Raw genomic sequence first — 17,599 nt, forward strand, 5'->3', positions numbered from 1 at the left:
TATATATATATAAACATTTTTATTAAGAAATATGCTATCCTTGAAAAAAATGAGTTTCTGTAATCAGAATTGTATGTATAAAGATTTTTATTGTTTTAGAAGCTTAGCACAGTTGACATAAGATATATATTTTTATCTTCTTTGCCAGAACTAGTAAGGATATTGATTTTTCTAAAACATGAATGTAGACCAGATTTTCTGGAGGTCACAATATGATGTCTGTGTAGTTTTGCTGTAGCTGATTTTGCATTGGTTAAGAAGCTGTGTGTGTAGTGTAATTTTTTTTTTTAGATTAACCAGAACTTATCTCTAACATAAGTTAGTTACTTTCTATTAAACATAACTTTAGAATTGAAAGTTTTCCGGACACGTTACATGCAATATATAAAACTGATCCAATGCTTCTAGCTTAATAATTATTAATAAGACAGAAGTGATTTGAATTATTAAATATGACTTCCATGTTTGTTTTGGTAGTGTGGAATGCCTAGAATACAAACATTCTATACATAAACTCTTTATCTCTTCTTAAGGCTTAAACCTCTGTCACCTCAGCATCTGCTGGGAGGGTGTCTGGCTCTGCATGTCCAGAGCAGAGACCAGGGCTGTTCAGTCACCGTGTAGTCAGAGATAAGCACAAATCTAGGGTGTTGCCTACCCTTCAAGTCTGCATTTCCTTTTACTTTCAGTCATTCTTAACCTTTCCTTTAGGTCTTTCTTAATCTTAAGGTGTCTTCATCTAATTTAAACTTGTCAGTGTGAAAATCTGAGTTTTGAAACAAAGCACCTGTGTTGCAGTTGAAGGATTTAGGTCTACAAAGCTCAGCAAACTGGATTTTCTACAGAATAGGCTATTAAGTTGATGGTCTGGGCTGATCCGAGCTGTGGTAGTGCACATTTTTCTCATGCTCCTTTGTAGTGTGTGTTTGTTTTTGTGGGAAGAAGCGTTGTAAATGAGATGGACAATTCTTTCCATGGATAGACAGTACCAGAGTGAAGACTTGATCATGTGATTACGAGTGTTTTGAACTCCCAGTGCATTTTAGTGGAAACAAAATCCCACCATGTGCCTGAGTGCAAGTGTTGACTTCTCTAGAATTCATTCCAGGCAAGGAAAATGTTAATTGAAGAAGTGATGACTGATGTGAACCTAGTCAACTGAGGTAGACATGCTGGAGAGCAGAAAAAAAACCTCAACAATACACAGTTGAACAATGTTAAAGGAAACAAGAACACCTTTTAAATACTTCATCATTTAAAAGGATGTTGGATAAGGGGTAGTAGCAGGAGTGTTGATCAGAATCAACTTCAAATGTAGTTTCCCAGTCCTGATTTCCTGAAACAGAAATCAGTAAGTAACGCTGTCTTGATACTGTAGGCTGTTGTTTGTAGATCCAAGTATAAAGTAACGTGAAGAAATGTTATGAGGTTTTATATGAGTCTGGGCATTTTGTTCTTTGTCTGATGTCCATCATTCGCTTTTGTGTTCCACATACTTACTGACTGGAAGAAAATATATTCCTTTCGACTCACTAGAAGATTTAATGAGCTGCTGCCAAGTCACTTGTTCTCTTTTTGTGGGTAGGTAAAAATGTTGATAGAAGAGTTGCTGATTGTGGATTACTACAGGAAAATTTTTTTTTTGGACATTGACCACTGTGATCTAAACCATATCAACACATATTTTCAGAGGAGTGTTAAAACTATACTTTTTACGTTACAGGCATAAACTGGCTTTAGTGCTGGGAGGAATTGGTCCTGTCTGCTGGTGTATTTGAACCATATCAGAGGATTGTTCTAACTTTTACCAAGCCAAAGTAAAAAAAAAAAAAAAAAAGGGAGGGGGGGAACATGCAGCATGGTAGCGGGGGCAACAGGTTTTTTTGGTGGCTTAAGCTAGTGTAAAGATTGTTAGTTTTTTGGCATTTAACAAGCAGGAAACTGGTTTGGAGAGCTGATCCAACAATGAACTAATAATTTTTTTTCTGATGGTGGTTTCGTTCTCGCTCACTGGTACATGCAGAACTGTCAGTGCAGGAAAGAGAGGCCAGATTGTGGTCACTGGTGAGGAAGACCTTGGCTGTAGTAGTTCTGATTTAAATGGGTTTAAGTTACTGTAGGATTGCATGCTCAGAATTTGGTTCTGCACTCTGAATTGCAGCGTGAAGCCCCATTTGTTAACTGACCTTTTAGGCACTGTTAAAAAGCATCAAAAGTTTGCAAATATGGGCATTCATAGTTTCTTCATGATTAACTTATTTGTGTTTGAAGTCTGTGCCTTCCAGTTGTTTTAACGCCATATTTTAATTTTGGCAGCTGAGAAAAGTAACTTCCTCATCATGAGAATTTAAGAATATATTAATGATCTGATTGTGTCAAAGACAGACCTTCCCACTGGCATCTTGTATTGATGACCAGGGTATATGAGATTTTGTGTCTTAGAGTGGTCTTTCAGTGGTGACTGTTCACTGTCTCCTATTTTGAGTTAGTTCTTTATAAGTGTCTTTTCTAGCTTTGAATTTAGTGCTTTCTGTAACCTCACTGGTTTGGTATTTCCCTTTTGTCTTCCCTAGAATGTTTTTTTTTGTTGCATTTGTTGTTTAAACCTAATTTCAGTATATACAACATAGACACAGCTTTATGAAGTTAAGGGAATCCACATGAAATTCAAGTTTAGGATTAACTTTCAGAGTGATCTGGCTACTAGTCTAAGACTATGCGTGGAACTTTGGGAACAACATGATTTCTTTCTAGTGGTTTCTAAAATTGTTAGAGGTTCTTGTTACTGTTTTTAGCCAGAGGTTTATTGTGTCCGTGGTGGTACAGCATCTTGCATATGCCTTGCCTGCTAAAACTTCATCTTCTGTTTAATATGCTAAGGTTATTCTTCCAGACTTTCGCACTTGAGATACTGGGGAGACTTACCTCCTCTTCTGAAATGTATTTCTGCTTTCATGCTAGGTATTCCAGCTAATCTCTATGTACCTAATGTCTGCCTCACTTGTAGCTGAGCTTGTTAGAAAGCTGTTGATGTCTCTTTTGTGCATCATTAGTAAATGGTGTTTAATGATGTATTGATAGCTGTAGGAAATAAATTTATTACATAAATGGTACCTACAGTGGTCCCAAGTAAACTTGTTTGGCCGGCTCTACTCTTTAAAACATCATTTACTGCGTGGAAAGATAATCTGGAGTGTATTGACTTCTGTGCAGTTGAGAACTGTGACCTTGTTATGCTGTGGATCAGCCTCCCTGATGGGGGAGTTTAGGTGGGCAAGGGATTGAAGAGCAGTGGAATAGGTATTCTGAGCAAGGAGGTTCAGAGGCCAAGCTACATTTGGTTGTGTACAGCAGGGTCTGGGACACCGTTGTTATGGCAGAGAGCACAGCTTCACACGTGGGGTTGATGAAGAGGGATGGCGATTGCTGGGTTGCAGCTGTTGTTACTTCTTTTCTAACCTCTATCTGTTCTCTCTACAATCAAAAGGAGAGTAAAGAGGGGAAAATGTAGAGGCTATAGGCCTGGCGTAGTGTCAGACTTCAGTTCTGTGTTCTTGTCCTGCCAAAATTCTGTGTGTTGCTGGATGGGAATCCTTCCGCTGCAGGTCTCCATGGTTCCTCTGTAGATAGCAGTTTTCGTCTTGTATAGGATATGGGTAAACTCTGTCATCAAAATGTGTGTAAAACTATCCTAATATTTTGATGCTTTGAAGAAGTCCTTGAAAATGTAGGTAGCAGACATTTTAGATGTTCAGAAATGTCTTTTAAAACTTGGACAGTGAACTAGGCCAAGGGGAAGAAGGGGTTGTGTGGGAAGGGAAAGGCAAGTATTAAAATAGGAACTTCCTAATCTGGTTTTCCCTTGTCCTGGAGGTACTACTCTTACTGAATTTATGTGGTCTCCTGAAAATAAGTGATAATTTTGATCCAGATTTGAACAGTCTATCATGGGTAATTCTGATGTTTGGTCCACCTATATTGGTAATATAGGATTGTATGTTCTGGTCTGATGAACTGGTAAGTGCTTGGTGACTTATAATTACCACAGATTTTTGTCTTCAAAATAAAAAAATTGGTATGTTCTCAGGCTGCAGCTTTTGACCTCCCCCTGTTCTTGTAAGACAAAATAATATTCGTAGTCTTTCTGAAAAAAAAGAACACCTAACGAACTGGAAAAGACTCAGATATTGAGGTTCTACAAAAGGAAAAAAAAATCTGTGTGGAAATGTGCTGAAGTACTAAGTAGTACAGAAATTTTCACTCCTTTTTGGCACTATTCAATATGCAAAAAATAAAGCCATTCACTGTTATCAGGAAGCTTGTAAACTGAGACTGGTAACCAAAATTGGAGGCAACAAATATTTGTTGTTGTTGAAATAAAAATGAATATGCTTGTGGTTTTATAACAAGGAAGTTGTTTGGGTCATATGAACTTGGTGATTTTCATGTCGGTAACTACGATTAAGGGGGAGGCAAAAGGAATGTGTGGTCGCAGTTTGCCAAATGCACAGGAGGACGGGGTGGACATGTGGGCTGAGTCAGAGGAGGAAACAACTGGAGTAATTAAACCCCACAGAGAAGGAGTGACAGGGAATCTCTTGAGAGATCAGGGTGTACAGGGAGGCTGGGATTCTAGAGCCTCCTAGGCAAGAGTGAGAAAACAAAGACAAAATTTTGAACATCATCTAATGATTTGGCAATAGCAGTCTCATGTGCTGTGGGTCTTTAGGTAAGTGCTTTTCTTGGCCTTTGATGCTACTTCACTAGATACAGAAAAGAGTTAAAGAATTCACTGGTAACAAGTGGTGTCATATTGAGACCAGTACTGTTTAATATCTTCATCAGTGACATAGACAGTGGGATTGAGTGCGCTCTCAGCAAAGTCTGCAGATGACACCCAGCTGAGTGGTGCAGGTCACATGCCTGAGGGATGAGATGCCATCCAGAGGGACCTGGACAAGCTCAAGAAGTGGGTCCCTGTGAACCTCATGAGGTTCAACAAGACCAAGTACAAGGTCCTGCACCTAGGTTGGGGCAACCCCCAGTATCAATACAGATGGGAGGATGAAGGGATTGAGAGCAGCCCTGCAGAGATGAACTTGGGGGTGCTAGTGGATGAAATATGGGACGTAAGCCATCAGTGTGCGCTTGCAGCCCAGAAGGTCAGTTTTATCTCAGGCTGCATCAAAAGCAGCGTGTCCAGCAGGTGGAGGGAGGGGATTCTGCCCTTCTGCTCCGCTCTGGTGAGACCCCACCTGGAGTCCTGTGTCCAGCTCTGGAGCCCTCAGCACAGGACAGACATGGACCTGTTGGAGAGGGGCCAGTGCAGCCACCGAAATGATCAGAGGGCTGGAACAGCTCTGCTGTGAAGGCAGGCTGAGAGAGTTGGGGTTGTTCAGCCTGGAGAAGAGAAGGCTTCAGGGAGACCTTATTGTGGCTGTTCAGTAACTAAAGGGTGCTTCTAACAAAGGTAGGAACAGACTTTTTAGCAGGGTCTGTTGCAATAGGACAAGTGGTGATGGTTTTAGAGGAGAGATTCAGGCATGGGGAAGAAATATTTTACAATGAGGGTGGTGATACACTGGCCCAAGTTGCCCAGAGAGGTGGTCGATGCCCCATCCCTGGAGACATCCCAGACCAGGCTGGATGGGGCTCTGAGCAACCTGATCTAGTTGAAGATGTCCCTGCTCATCGCAGGGCAGGTTGGACTAGATGACATTTGGAACTCCTTTCCAACCCAAACTACTCTGTGTTTTTTTGAATTGCAAATCCTGCTAAAACAAAGTCTTAGATGAGCTGTGGCTTGCTTACCTATGTTAGGGAAACAAATTCTCCTGTGATAAAATATGGGAAGTAAATAATATTTAACTATGGTAGTTTTCTTCTTCAACCATAGCATTTTTTAATGTGACAGACTAGAGATTGGTGGCTCCTCTGCTGTTGCTGTTAAATGGTGTTTTCTCTCCTAGGCTTTGGACGTGGCAGAGGGAGAGGAGCGGGGAGGTTTTCAGCCCAAGGCATGGGGTAAGAAACATGCAGAGCACAGATTTTGGCAAGGATCAAACTCAGTGGCAGTATTAACTGACAATATTAATATTGCCACTGGATGTATTAATATTGCTGTATGTTTGATAAACGAGTATGGATGCAAAAGCTCACAGATCTATTAGATGATTAATGGATTATTTTTGTCTTAAAACAGTGTTTCTAACTAGACACACCTGTACAAACCTAATGCAAGTTACCTCAATATCTCAAACTTGAAGAACCCATTTGTACCTGTGAGTAGCAGCCACATAGTGCTTAGGAGACTGAAAGTTCTGTGTGGTGCCTATAGTCCTAGGTCAATTTACAAATAGATTTGGTTTGGTGGAATGTAGAACATCCAAGTTCTATATAAAAGCAGAAAGACTAGCGATTATAAATGTTGTTTTGTTTTTGAGGTTTCATGCTTTAGGTGTGTGAAATACATGGACCCTAAAACAGAATCAAAAGAAGTTACTAAGCAGCTCTAAATTTGTTCTCAGTTTTGTTGGAATAACTTGCTTTGTAGGTGTAGCTTCTACTACTTTCACTCAGTGTTTGCGTTTAATGACATTTCATGTAATATCAGTGATGTCATGATGAACAGAAGGCTCGTTCTACTTCTCTGGTAATCCTTCTTGTTCATACTTCTAGATGATGAACTGAAAAGAACGTTCTTTTCAGTAGTTTATTTTGACCTTTTAGCTGCATCTGTGTGTTTTGGCTTTGGTGTCAGGAGTGTATTCTGAAACAGTCTTTCTGATTTTCTGACTCCTGTCCTGTGCAGGTCTGGTGCTCTGAAAGGATGAGATACTGGTTTCTCATCAGTCAGCCCCCTGCTGAGAAACCGTCAGCTGAGAGGGGCTTATAGTTGTGCATATAAAGTAATGCTTTATGAGAGTGGGAGGAGTAGGTATGCTGGTTATTGCTTTTTCAGGAATTGTTGTTTTGGTTCAGTTTCTCTACAATAATTTTTTTTTAGTCTACTCTCTTTTTTCTCCTTCTCTTTTCTCCCTTTTTTATCTATATCTGGTGGTAGAGGAAAAAATTCTTTTGAAACCAAAAATATCAAGATAAAGTATGTGGAAATCGAGATGTTAAATCTAATACAACTTCAGCTAAAAATAATGACACTTGTGTTCGTTGAATGACCCATGTGTTTTCTTCCATTTTTTAACTTTTGAAACTCTAGGACATTTAACCCTGCAGACTATACGGAGTCTTCTGCCACTGATGGCTTTGGGACAAAGTCAGAGATTTGGGAGACTGGTCAGAATGGTGCAGATGATGGAACTGGTAAGATGCTTCAAGAAGTGGAAGGATTGGAATGAAGACCTGTAGCAAATTGCAATTAAAATAACTGTTCTATTAGTGTTCAGTTATCTTCTGAAAATGTGAATGTATCTCACCTGAGACTGATATTAGCTCATTTTTATAGCTTAACTGCTACTGATGTGCAGAGCAGATGCTGTAGCCTGAGTGACTCTCTGGTTAGAATGAAGGGAAGGCAATTTGCAATATTTTTGTTTTAGTATTAAAAATCCCTTGAGAGACAAAGGGATTTGAAGAGTTATTGGAACAACCTTGTATGTGAAGAACTGTTTAGATATCTGAAGTACTACTTAAGAGCTCACCTAATGCAGCTGAGGTTGAAGTCCTACTAAAAGTGAATGGCCCACAGGCATTGGGCAGTAAGATGTGACTGTCTAAGAAGAAAAAGAAAGGAAAAACTGTTCACCAATATTGCTTCACTCAGTGACACTGGAATGGCTTTGGAAACTCAAACAGTGCAACACACCAACAAATGTAAAGATGTGAGTCTCTGGGGCAGAGCAGAGTTCCAAGGTCTGCCACCTTTGAATAGAAAAAATTATTAACTAAAGCACGAGCAGGCACTTGAATGGAAGCCAAAAGAACCATGTGGCCATCTGAAGATAGGGGAAGCTGTGTGTTTCTGGATGCAATTTCAAGTGTGAAGTATGCACTCCTGGCCAAAGACAAGAGACCGATGTATCTTGAAAAAGAACTACTTAATAGTGGTGTTGTGGTGATTCAGGAATGAAGAATGTCACCTGCCTGTCTGTGACTGTGAAAATAGGATACCATGCTTCTTCCCATATTGTGTGACAGGAGATGAAGATAAAGAAAACTCTGTGTCAGAATGTAGAAATTAATGTACATTATTGTCCATATTTGGGATCCACCGAGTGGCAGGAGAGAGATTATTTTTTTTTTCAACTCCAGCAAAGGGTAACTCTTCTGATATCTTCATTACTGAAGCCTACTCAGGTGATTTTTTTCATCCACCCCTGTGTTGAATGTGGAAGGAAAAGACTGATGCTGGAGTCTAGGCCATGCTCCATTGAGCTCTGCTCTGATCTCCTTGAAATGCAGCTTTCTAGGTGTCATACAAGCCATTTTCCACTTAACCAGAGAAGGCAGTAACAGGTTTAGAGTTTAGGAGAGCTCATTAGGCAGCTCTCTGGTCCCTCTGAATGCCCTCTAGTCCAGTGTGGGAGAGTGGCACTGAGTATACTAATGGCTATTGAAAGGGGGCTCTTTTACCCAATAAGGCATCCTTCCAAGAAATTGCTTTTGAAATGACTTGGTGCCATACTGCAAACAGAAATGCACCTTTTACTTTCGCTTGTGTTAATTTTTCAAATAAATTAATCAGCTAATGAGTTAGAAGAACACCAAATGACTGGAAAATTCCTGTAGGAATACTGGTACTGTTGTGTGCTGTATGGTAGCAGAAGGCAGGGTACGTTGTCTCAAGTCCTGCAGAAGCAATAAGATTAACTGACTAAAGAAAGAAGGCGAACAAGAAAGGCATGAGGAGACTGGACCAGAAGGAGAAAATTCACTGGTGAATTTTTAATGAAGGCAACTGTAAGGCTATGGCTTATGAACAATTTTGATTCGTGCTCCACTCCCAAGTGATATCCAATGTTTTGTGACCCTCCCTGCTAACTCTTGGTGTAGCCCTCATGTACCTCCCCTGTGGCAACCTCTGTTCCTTCTTGCAGGAATAATGTGACCTGCTTGTCTGTGACTGGGAAAATGGAATGCCTTACTTCTTCCCACATTGTGTGAAGTCTTTAGAAATGGAAGAATTCTGTCTAGGAATAAGAGTAGCTTGGTGTGGCTAAACAGATCCCTGTATGAGTACCAGTGTGTCTACATGGGAGGTTTGCTGCTGAGCAAGCAGGCTGATGGAAATTCAAAGCGTACTCTTTGATGTGTGGAACTTCTTTCTGGATGTCAGGCATATTCATGCTGTTAGGCTGTGCACACATCACTGAAAACTGCACTTCACTAACGCAGCTTATGGCATGTATGTGAAAGCTGGGTGGTGTGTTGTAGAGAAAAGGGTGTAAGAAGGCATTTAGGAATTTTCCCTGGCCTTGTCAGATAAATGGTTCTTAGGGCTATAAATGAGTGAGTGTCAGTGTGAGGAGTTCCTGCAAAATAATTTGACTGGTGGGAATTTAAAGTAAACTAGTTAAGAGTAAATGTTCTTGTGTGCTAAGTACCTTTTTTCTGCTAGTCTTTATTTTCAGTGCAAATGGAAAAGCCACTGTAACTGATAAAACTATCTCTCTTTATATGACTATAGGAAGAGTGTTTTATTTTACAGTGTTTCTTCTTTAGACAAGCTATAGGAATGTCAGAAATAAATCCCTGAGCCAAAATGGAGAGATCTCTTTAAAATGAGTAAGCTTTGGAAGGGAATAATTCAGTTTTCTCTAAGTGGGAAATATGTTCAACCTTGTGATGCATCTTGAGGACTGTCAGAGGAGGATGCAGCTTGGGTGGTAGTTTTAAAGCAGGAGAGAGAGTGCTGGAAGGGAAAGTTAAAGCAGGGGTAGAGGGGAGGAGTGGCAGACAAGGTGTGGGGCTGGAAGCAGGTTGTACAAAGTTGAGCTGTTGATTTGGCTTGTTGATCACAAATGTTGGTTTTCAGTCTTTTTTTTTTTTTCTTTCCCGTAATTTACAGTCTTGTTATGTTAGTTCCAAATCAACAGTCCTGGTAATAAGTAAGTTAGTAATGCGGAGTTAGTAAAGATGTGAGTGAGGGGGATGTGTATGTATGGAAATCCATAAAGCCCTAGTTGGTTAGTGAAGGATGTCAGATGAGTATACACAGAGGAAGGGCAGGGTGGAAATCCCTCACTTTATTCCTCATTACCCAGTCCCATTTTGCTTTTCATCTGAAAAGAAGGAAGACAAAATTAGGTCTTACTAGGTACTTGGAAAATTAGTGTCTTTCGCCTGCAGTTACATTAAAAGGAGATAACTGGGCAACTACTTGGAGAAACAAAACGAGTTTTGTGTATCAAAATGTTTTCTGAAGATGTCATGCAAACATAAACTCTCTATGGAGTTCTGAGTATTTACTAAGTATTTCCTCTTCAGCAGTGCTGAGAAAGGATCAGTGTCAACATCATCAATTAAAAAGAAATACACAATTTGTTTCCAAAATGTGGTTGCCCCCATACATGGTCTGAAAGTGCTCTAGAACCCTTTGTCCTGAATTGTTGCAGATGCCAGAGCGAGTAGCCTGAATGAAAGGTGTTCCTGGGTGCAATCTGTAAACCTGTAGAAAAGCTAGCTTGTTCCGTGGAAGGAAAGTTTAGTGTGATTGGTTGAAATGAAAAGAGGGTGAAGAGTGAATCTTGAATGGTTCATAACATTTAAAAAAAATAATATTCCAAATAATGCAGCATGGGTTTTCCTGCATACTAATTGTCAGAGAAGTAAAGCATAACTGAAAGGCAAAGAGAAAGGACAGCTGAGAGGAAACAAAATGACCAATCCTTATCCAAAAGGGAAGAAACTTGAACAGTGTGATTGATATTTTCTTACAGGCCATGATGAGTGTTTGGTCTGTTACTTTTTTGTAAGATACAAGGCAGCTGGATAGCCTGAATGACAAACCACAGCAGTTTTTATAGATTATGTTGGGTGTGGTCACTTCTCATCATAGGTTATAAAAATGGTATTGTGTTCCGGTAATTTACTGATATCTCTACTTGGATAGAGTTTCATAATTTCACAGAAAAAACTTGCTTTGTTATCTTGGCTATGGGCAGCCTTAAATGACACTGACACTGAAGAATGGCAAGAAAGACAATAATAAATTGTAGTGTAACTGTCAAGTGGAAAGAAGGGAACTTTGCAGCTTGGAAGTTAAAAGGAAGTTTTGGTTTTTTTTAAGACTCCTGTAAAAGTTAGAAGGAACATTTTAATGGAAACCCTCAGGTCATTATAGAACATGAATGTGATCCAAAAGGAAAAGATTATTACATAAGTTTGGGATAGACCAAAATGAAGTTATTTTGGAGGTAATATCTATGGCTGATTATTCAAAAAAAAAAAGGAAAAAAGGTCAACTAATGTGAAAGGAAGTAAAGAATTGGAGGAAAATAAGTGTAGACTTACGAAAAATGTCTATTATACTTCTTATTTACTGTAACTTTCTAAAACTGAACTTGTTACAACAGGAAACAGGAGTCACAGCCCTCTAGGTTGAAGTTACTGTGACTAGAATCCTTGAAAACACAAAGCATAATTTCACTGTAAAAGAGAACTGTTAAATTATGATGAGGCATAAAGAGTTGGACTTGATTTGTCTGACTTCTTCTGTGTTTGTTCTAGCAGACTGCAACTCTGTTGTTAGAGTTCTGTTACCAACATGAGGTTTGTCTTCTACAGAAGCAGGCCTTGCTCTGACTGGTAGGAGATAAATATAAGCAGGGCAAATACCGGAATGTTTCGTTAAATGAGAAATATCAGAGGAAGGGATCCTGTGCTGGTTAGGAAAAGGGAAAGCAAATCAACAGTTTCTCTAAACACTGCTGCTCATTGGGCTTTTCCTCCTTTCCAAAATTTCTGTGGAAATGTGTGGATTAAAATCTAGAAATTTGAGGCACTGTAGCGATCTTGCTGTGCTTGGATACAATTATTAGTTACTTTTCAAGTGCATCGATGTTATGCAGCATGTAGAAACCTTGTGGTTGGGCTGTCTGGTAAGATGTGAGCACGAGATGTTTCGGGCAATTCTGTATTGCTTCACAGAGCGAACACAGTGCAGATGTTACCTTGCTCAGGACCTGCAAAATAGTTTCAGATTCCAAGGTATAAACCCCTTCTCTTCTCCCCATTGTGCGTATATCTTTGTGGTAGGCTTTGTCACCTCATGGGATTAGTGTCATTCAGCCCTCTTCTGCCCCAGATGCTGCTTTGTAAAGATGTACAAAATAATGCATTGATGTAGTGATAGCATTAGGATGAATGGGATTTGATGCTGTGTTTAGGAGGCTTGTTTCTGAGTGAATGTGTCTCAGGGGTTCATGGTTAAGTAAAATGAGACAATTTAAACGGTATTTCTTTTGGTTTTGTACTTGATTGTATCACTTGATGATAGCAGGAATTTAAGGGTGATGTCTTCTTCGCTCTTGGTTATGTGGTTTAAATGAAAGCTCTGATTTTTGCCGGGATAACCATCCCTATTGTTACACTGGTGGGCAAAGCCTTCAGGCCCTTTATTGCTCTTGCATGTCTTATGTAAGGGATTGGGTTTTTGCATCTGTAGGATCATTTCCTGTAGTTTCCCATCACTGCATGCAGTGTTTGCCAAATAAACTGTGCCACTAGTTTTGGGAGAAGTGTTTTGCAGCTAGAGTGGAAGCTTACTGACTCTTCTGCTGCCGTTATATGGATTATATATGTTTTTATCTGGTGACCAATTTTACAGAGCTTCCCATGTTTCCAACCACCATCTCCTCACTTTGTGTTCCAGTAATAATGAAAACAGGATTGCTTATAAAGCAGAAGGGTTGAAGTATGGCATTGTACTTTTAGCTTGTAATGGTTTTCTTTCCTTCCCAAAATTTCAATAGGAGCGTGGAAAAACTCAATAGAAGAGTGGACAGCAGAAGACTGGAACGAAGATGTAAGTCTACCTTGTTGGATTCACTGATAGATTATTTACCCTTTTCAGAGTTTGTGTGTAGTCTTTGGAAACTGAATGTTCTAAGTAGTACTTTGGTGTATGCATGCAGTGATATTTCTTACTATGTTTCTTGCTGTCACTCCTGTTTAAAAATATATATGTATTTAGATAAGTGTATTTTTAAAATAAAATTAAATTAGTAAACATGACTTTATTTTGCTGGGTGGACAATACATAGATGGTAAATTTTTAAGTTCTATCCCCAAATAAATGTTAGTGCGTTATAGTTCTCCACTGCTCAGGGCTGATGGGTGCTAACTGCACACTTCCCTTAATATTGTGTTAGGGATTTAAAACCATATTATCACTATCCTTTTATGTAATCAAGTGCTGAACTTGCTGTTAACTTTAAACTAATTTGATGTTTTTTGTTTGAAATCTGCACAATTGTTCCACTTTATGTTCATAATATTAAAAAATGAGCAAGTAGTATGCTGAAGTGAGCACTTACTTCATTCCTGTTGTTTCATCTTGATGGGTTGTCTACTCCTACAACGATTTTCATTCTTGTTCTTTATGAGACAAGATGTCTTCATGTCAGCAACGTTTTTGGCATTTATGATCATCACATGTGAAAACTGCATTTGTGATTTCACGTTTTCAGCCAGTGTATTAAAGCTTAAGCAGTTCAGAAAACATGAGGTAGCAAGACATGTGGAAAGGATTACTTAGCTTTTAAGAAACTTTTCATCTGTGATAGGAACATCCATTATTTCAAGTTTATTTTCTGAAGAGATTGTCTCAGAAGTCGTCCCTTTTGCCTCCTCATGTAGGGTGACATGTCAGTTTTATCCCTAGAAATGTGTGAATGTGTCATGTAACAGATATGAAAACTCTGTCCTTACCTAATGAGAGGGCTGTGTCTTTTGAGAAAACTAAAAGAAACTCTAAAGTTGACGGGTTTTCTCTATTGGTTACTGTCCTCAAAAGCTGGCATCATGTTTAAAACCTGTCCTCTATTTCTGCAGTACAGGTGAGAAATGGATGAAGCTCTAAGGATACCAAAAATTTCTAGTCTAGTTTCTCACCTTTTTTGATGCTTGTACAATGAAGTGTCTCTAGTAGCAGAAAGGTATTCAGCAATGCTGACTAAAGATTTTTTTTTTATTAATTAATTAATTATTAAACCTGCGTAATTTGCACACAGATTTTGAGTGAGCAGCAGATGAAATCTACCTGTTGTTCATTTTTATTAATGTTAGAGTGCTGGGAAGATCCCTGTAACCTAAAAGAAAGTTCTTCACGTGCTGATGTTCAGAAAGAATAAAAGAAATGGCGAGCTGCAGACACATTAACCGAAAACATGCCTGGGAGAAAAATAAAGGAAAAATGGCATCATCTGATCTAAAAAAAAAATAGAATACTAAAAATACAGCTTGTGCCACTCAGTGTAGTTGTATGTAAATAAGTCCACCTCAAATAAACCTGATCTTGGTCTTTCAGTAGATCACAGTTATCTGTGAAGATACAGTATGGCCTTGTAAGAGAGTTCATCTGCATCTTTTGTCCTAAAATTATTAAATACTATCACAAAACACATTAAGTGGGTTAAAATCTGCCTGGCACACTTTGGCAAATAAACCTTTTGCAGGAGGACCCTTACTGAATGAATATGGACCTTTCTAGGAAGGATAGAAAGGAATTCAGTCCTAGGCCAGATGTCTTTATCAATGACATGGAAGTAAATATAAAACCAGTGTTGAATAGAATGTGTGGGAAATAAAAAATTTATTGGAACGGCAATTAAAAGTAAGCCAGTCATGCAGAGAAATCTGGACCTCTGCTAGACTTGACCTGCTCAAATGAGTAAAGCTTTAGTACAACCAATACCCATTTGTTTTATGAGAATGAAGGAACACCTCCAGAACAAGGGCCTGTTTTCTAGAAAGCAACAGCTGGAAAATGTCCAGGATTTTAGTAGATGATGAAAAAAGAACAGCTGAATGTGATCTCCTAAAGCACTGATGCTGTGGCCAAAAAGAAACCAAAGGGAAGGTATTGTAGTCATTTGCCTGTAGGCATTCTTCCCTGTCTCTTAGTTGTTCTTGATTTATATTTCTGTATGTGAACTCTCTTGAACTTGATTCTGAAGTTCTACATCCCATTATTCATTGCTTTTACAAAACAAAAGTTGTGGAAAATAGCTGAAAATGATTTACTGATAGGGGAGGTGCTTGAGAGTAAGATTTTTAGTTTACCGAGTCCAAAAAGGTTACTTTATTAGCATATAATGGACTCTGGTTTTAGTGTAGCAGAAAAACGTATAATATGAAGCTATGGCTAGAAAATAGAGCCCTGCATTTAAATGTATAATAAACAAACAATTCTAACAGCGTGACTAATGATTAAAACAGCCAAGGAAGCTGATGTATTTACTGTCTGCATATAAAGACCAGGTGTTTTTCTGAAGAATATTTTTCTTTGTGGTGTTCTCTGTTCAGATACTAGTTATGAGTAGATGAGCGAAATTTAGTGTTGCTTGACCTGAGAAAGATTAGATTTTTGTGGTCTAGTAGTCCTGTCTGGTATTTATCTTTAGTAGCGAGTATTGAGCAAATATAGGGGGTTATCAGCATGCTCTTAAACAGAGTGGAAATAAGAGGTGGTACTTTGTGAGAGGGATATTCAGGGCACAGGCAATGGAAGACCAGATGAGTTTTCAGGTACTGTAGGTGGCTCTGGGTTTTCCTGTTAAAATTGTGGTTATATTCTCCTGACTAAAGAAAATAAAGTTTAACTACAGAAACTATCAGAAGGGGAGAAATAGAATACATACAAATTGCTGGAAACTGGATGAAGGCGTTTTCTGTACAGTATTGGTAGTCTTAGTTTTAATTTGAAACAGCAACACTTTAAAAAAAGGAAGAGAGTTTGTTTTAGTGGGAGTGTTTCCTTTACCAAACAGCAGCACGGGAACTTATTTTAATTTCTTTAACTTCAGTACATCACATCAAAACAGTAACAAGGTTTTGTTATTTCTGATTTGTTGATGTTGAGTTTTTATGAGGATGCTGGAGTATATTATATTTTCCTGCTATCCTCACCTGTTAGTTGGCCATAGGAGCTGGTAGGTAGTTGTTAAATATATTGTCTGTTTGGTGATTGGAGAATGATTTTTATCGCAGGAAGAGGAGCTGAAAAGCATGAGTATTTCACTGCAGATGGAGAAAATACTCTTGTGAGGCCAGAATTTGCGAATGGTTCATGACTGTTGATACAGTTATGAGAAAATGCCAGAGCCTTCGTGAAAGATTTGTGAGTGTAGTGTACTGTGAGCGTAAATAACTTTGTTAGGAGCCAATAATACTAATTCTAAGAAATACTAAATACATCCACATAACAAAACTTTTCAGCTGCTGCTGCACGAAGTATGGGTTTTGACAAATGCTGTAATTGCAGCAGATCTCAGAATGAAGTGCCTCATTGGAGCTTATGACAGTGTGTTTGCCACAGGGTGTACTGTGAACTTCAATGTAGCTGAGCTCGTAGCTAGAGAGCTGTGTTTTGCATGCTGGTTCACTTGAAGAGAGCCTTTTCTCATATGTCAAGCATGCCTTTGTGTTGTCACATATATCCTCAGTCTCTTCGATTTGCTTGGTTTTTAGGATTCGTCAGTGTTTTGGCCACGGTTTGTCTTATCCTGGGTTATGTGAGTGTAAAAACGGTTGACATTACAAAGAATTTAATATTTAAACAAGGAATGGCAGACCATAGACAGCTGCCTGTGCCATTAGCTAACCTCCTTGTGCCATATAATGCAGGAGTCTCATAACAATACAAAAAGTACAGTACATGTTGTTCTAAAATAACATGTACAGTGGGGAAAGGGCTGAACAATAGTGAGACAGCCTTTTTAATGGGAAATACACTTGAACTGAATCTCTTTGTTTTGGTCAGTACATGGAGTTGTGGCCTGGCAGCACAGTACATGGGACAGAGCTGTGTTCTGGGAAGACAGGATTAAAATACGTTTCATTGGCAGCAAGGGAAGGAGATTGAGGGAGGAGCTGTGATGGTACTCATTTTTTTTCATGACACAGTGTGTTGCACATGAATGGTGCTGGGAGAATATATGAAACAATTGAACTTTGCCTCTGAGTGGTGACTGCTCCCAGTCAGCTCTTCTGTGTCCTACCTTAGTCAACAGTATTTCATAGGATAATCCAAATCAGATGACCATGTGCAGAGATATATATGTTTTCAGTAGACCTACCATGGGACAGCAGATGAAATTGGCTTCTGTCCGTGATGTCCTTTAAGCTGGGCTGCTAGCAACCTGTGCAATTAAAAATGCATAATTTCTTGTAAGAGCTGTATTCAAATATCACATTCTACAGGGATTCTTTGTATTCGAATAAGTCAGTTATTCTTTAGTCTAAATACAAGGTTACACCAAAGGAGCTAAGGGTGATTTTGTGCAAATTTAATCTAAAATATAGCCATTATATGTGCTTATCTTAGTCTTGTTAAACCTGACCTGTACTGGCTTAAGACCTATGCTGGTTTGCAAGTGTTTCTGTCAATAGAAATTAATTAGCCCTAGGAAGTTGTAACTAT

At 38.9% G+C, this 17,599-nt stretch overlaps 1 protein-coding gene across 17 annotated transcripts in view; it reads left to right on the plus strand.

The window, feature by feature from the left end:
* The window catches only part of UBAP2 (ubiquitin associated protein 2), a 145,577-nt gene that overhangs the window by 38,579 nt on the left and 89,399 nt on the right, over window positions 1–17,599 (plus strand). For 16 of the 17 annotated variants that reach the window (XM_071802808.1, XM_071802805.1, XM_065860409.2 and 13 more), the window contains 3 exons: window positions 5,970–6,024; window positions 7,217–7,320; window positions 12,930–12,982. In XM_071802808.1, the coding sequence (XP_071658909.1) occupies window positions 5,970–6,024; window positions 7,217–7,320; window positions 12,930–12,982 (212 nt within the window). The remainder of the gene's footprint in view (window positions 1–5,969; window positions 6,025–7,216; window positions 7,321–12,929; window positions 12,983–17,599) is intronic. The other variant, XM_071802815.1, reaches the window with a different exon arrangement.

Source organism: Patagioenas fasciata, chromosome Z (genome assembly GCF_037038585.1).
Source record: "Patagioenas fasciata isolate bPatFas1 chromosome Z, bPatFas1.hap1, whole genome shotgun sequence".
Taxonomy (NCBI): Eukaryota; Metazoa; Chordata; class Aves; order Columbiformes; family Columbidae; genus Patagioenas; species Patagioenas fasciata.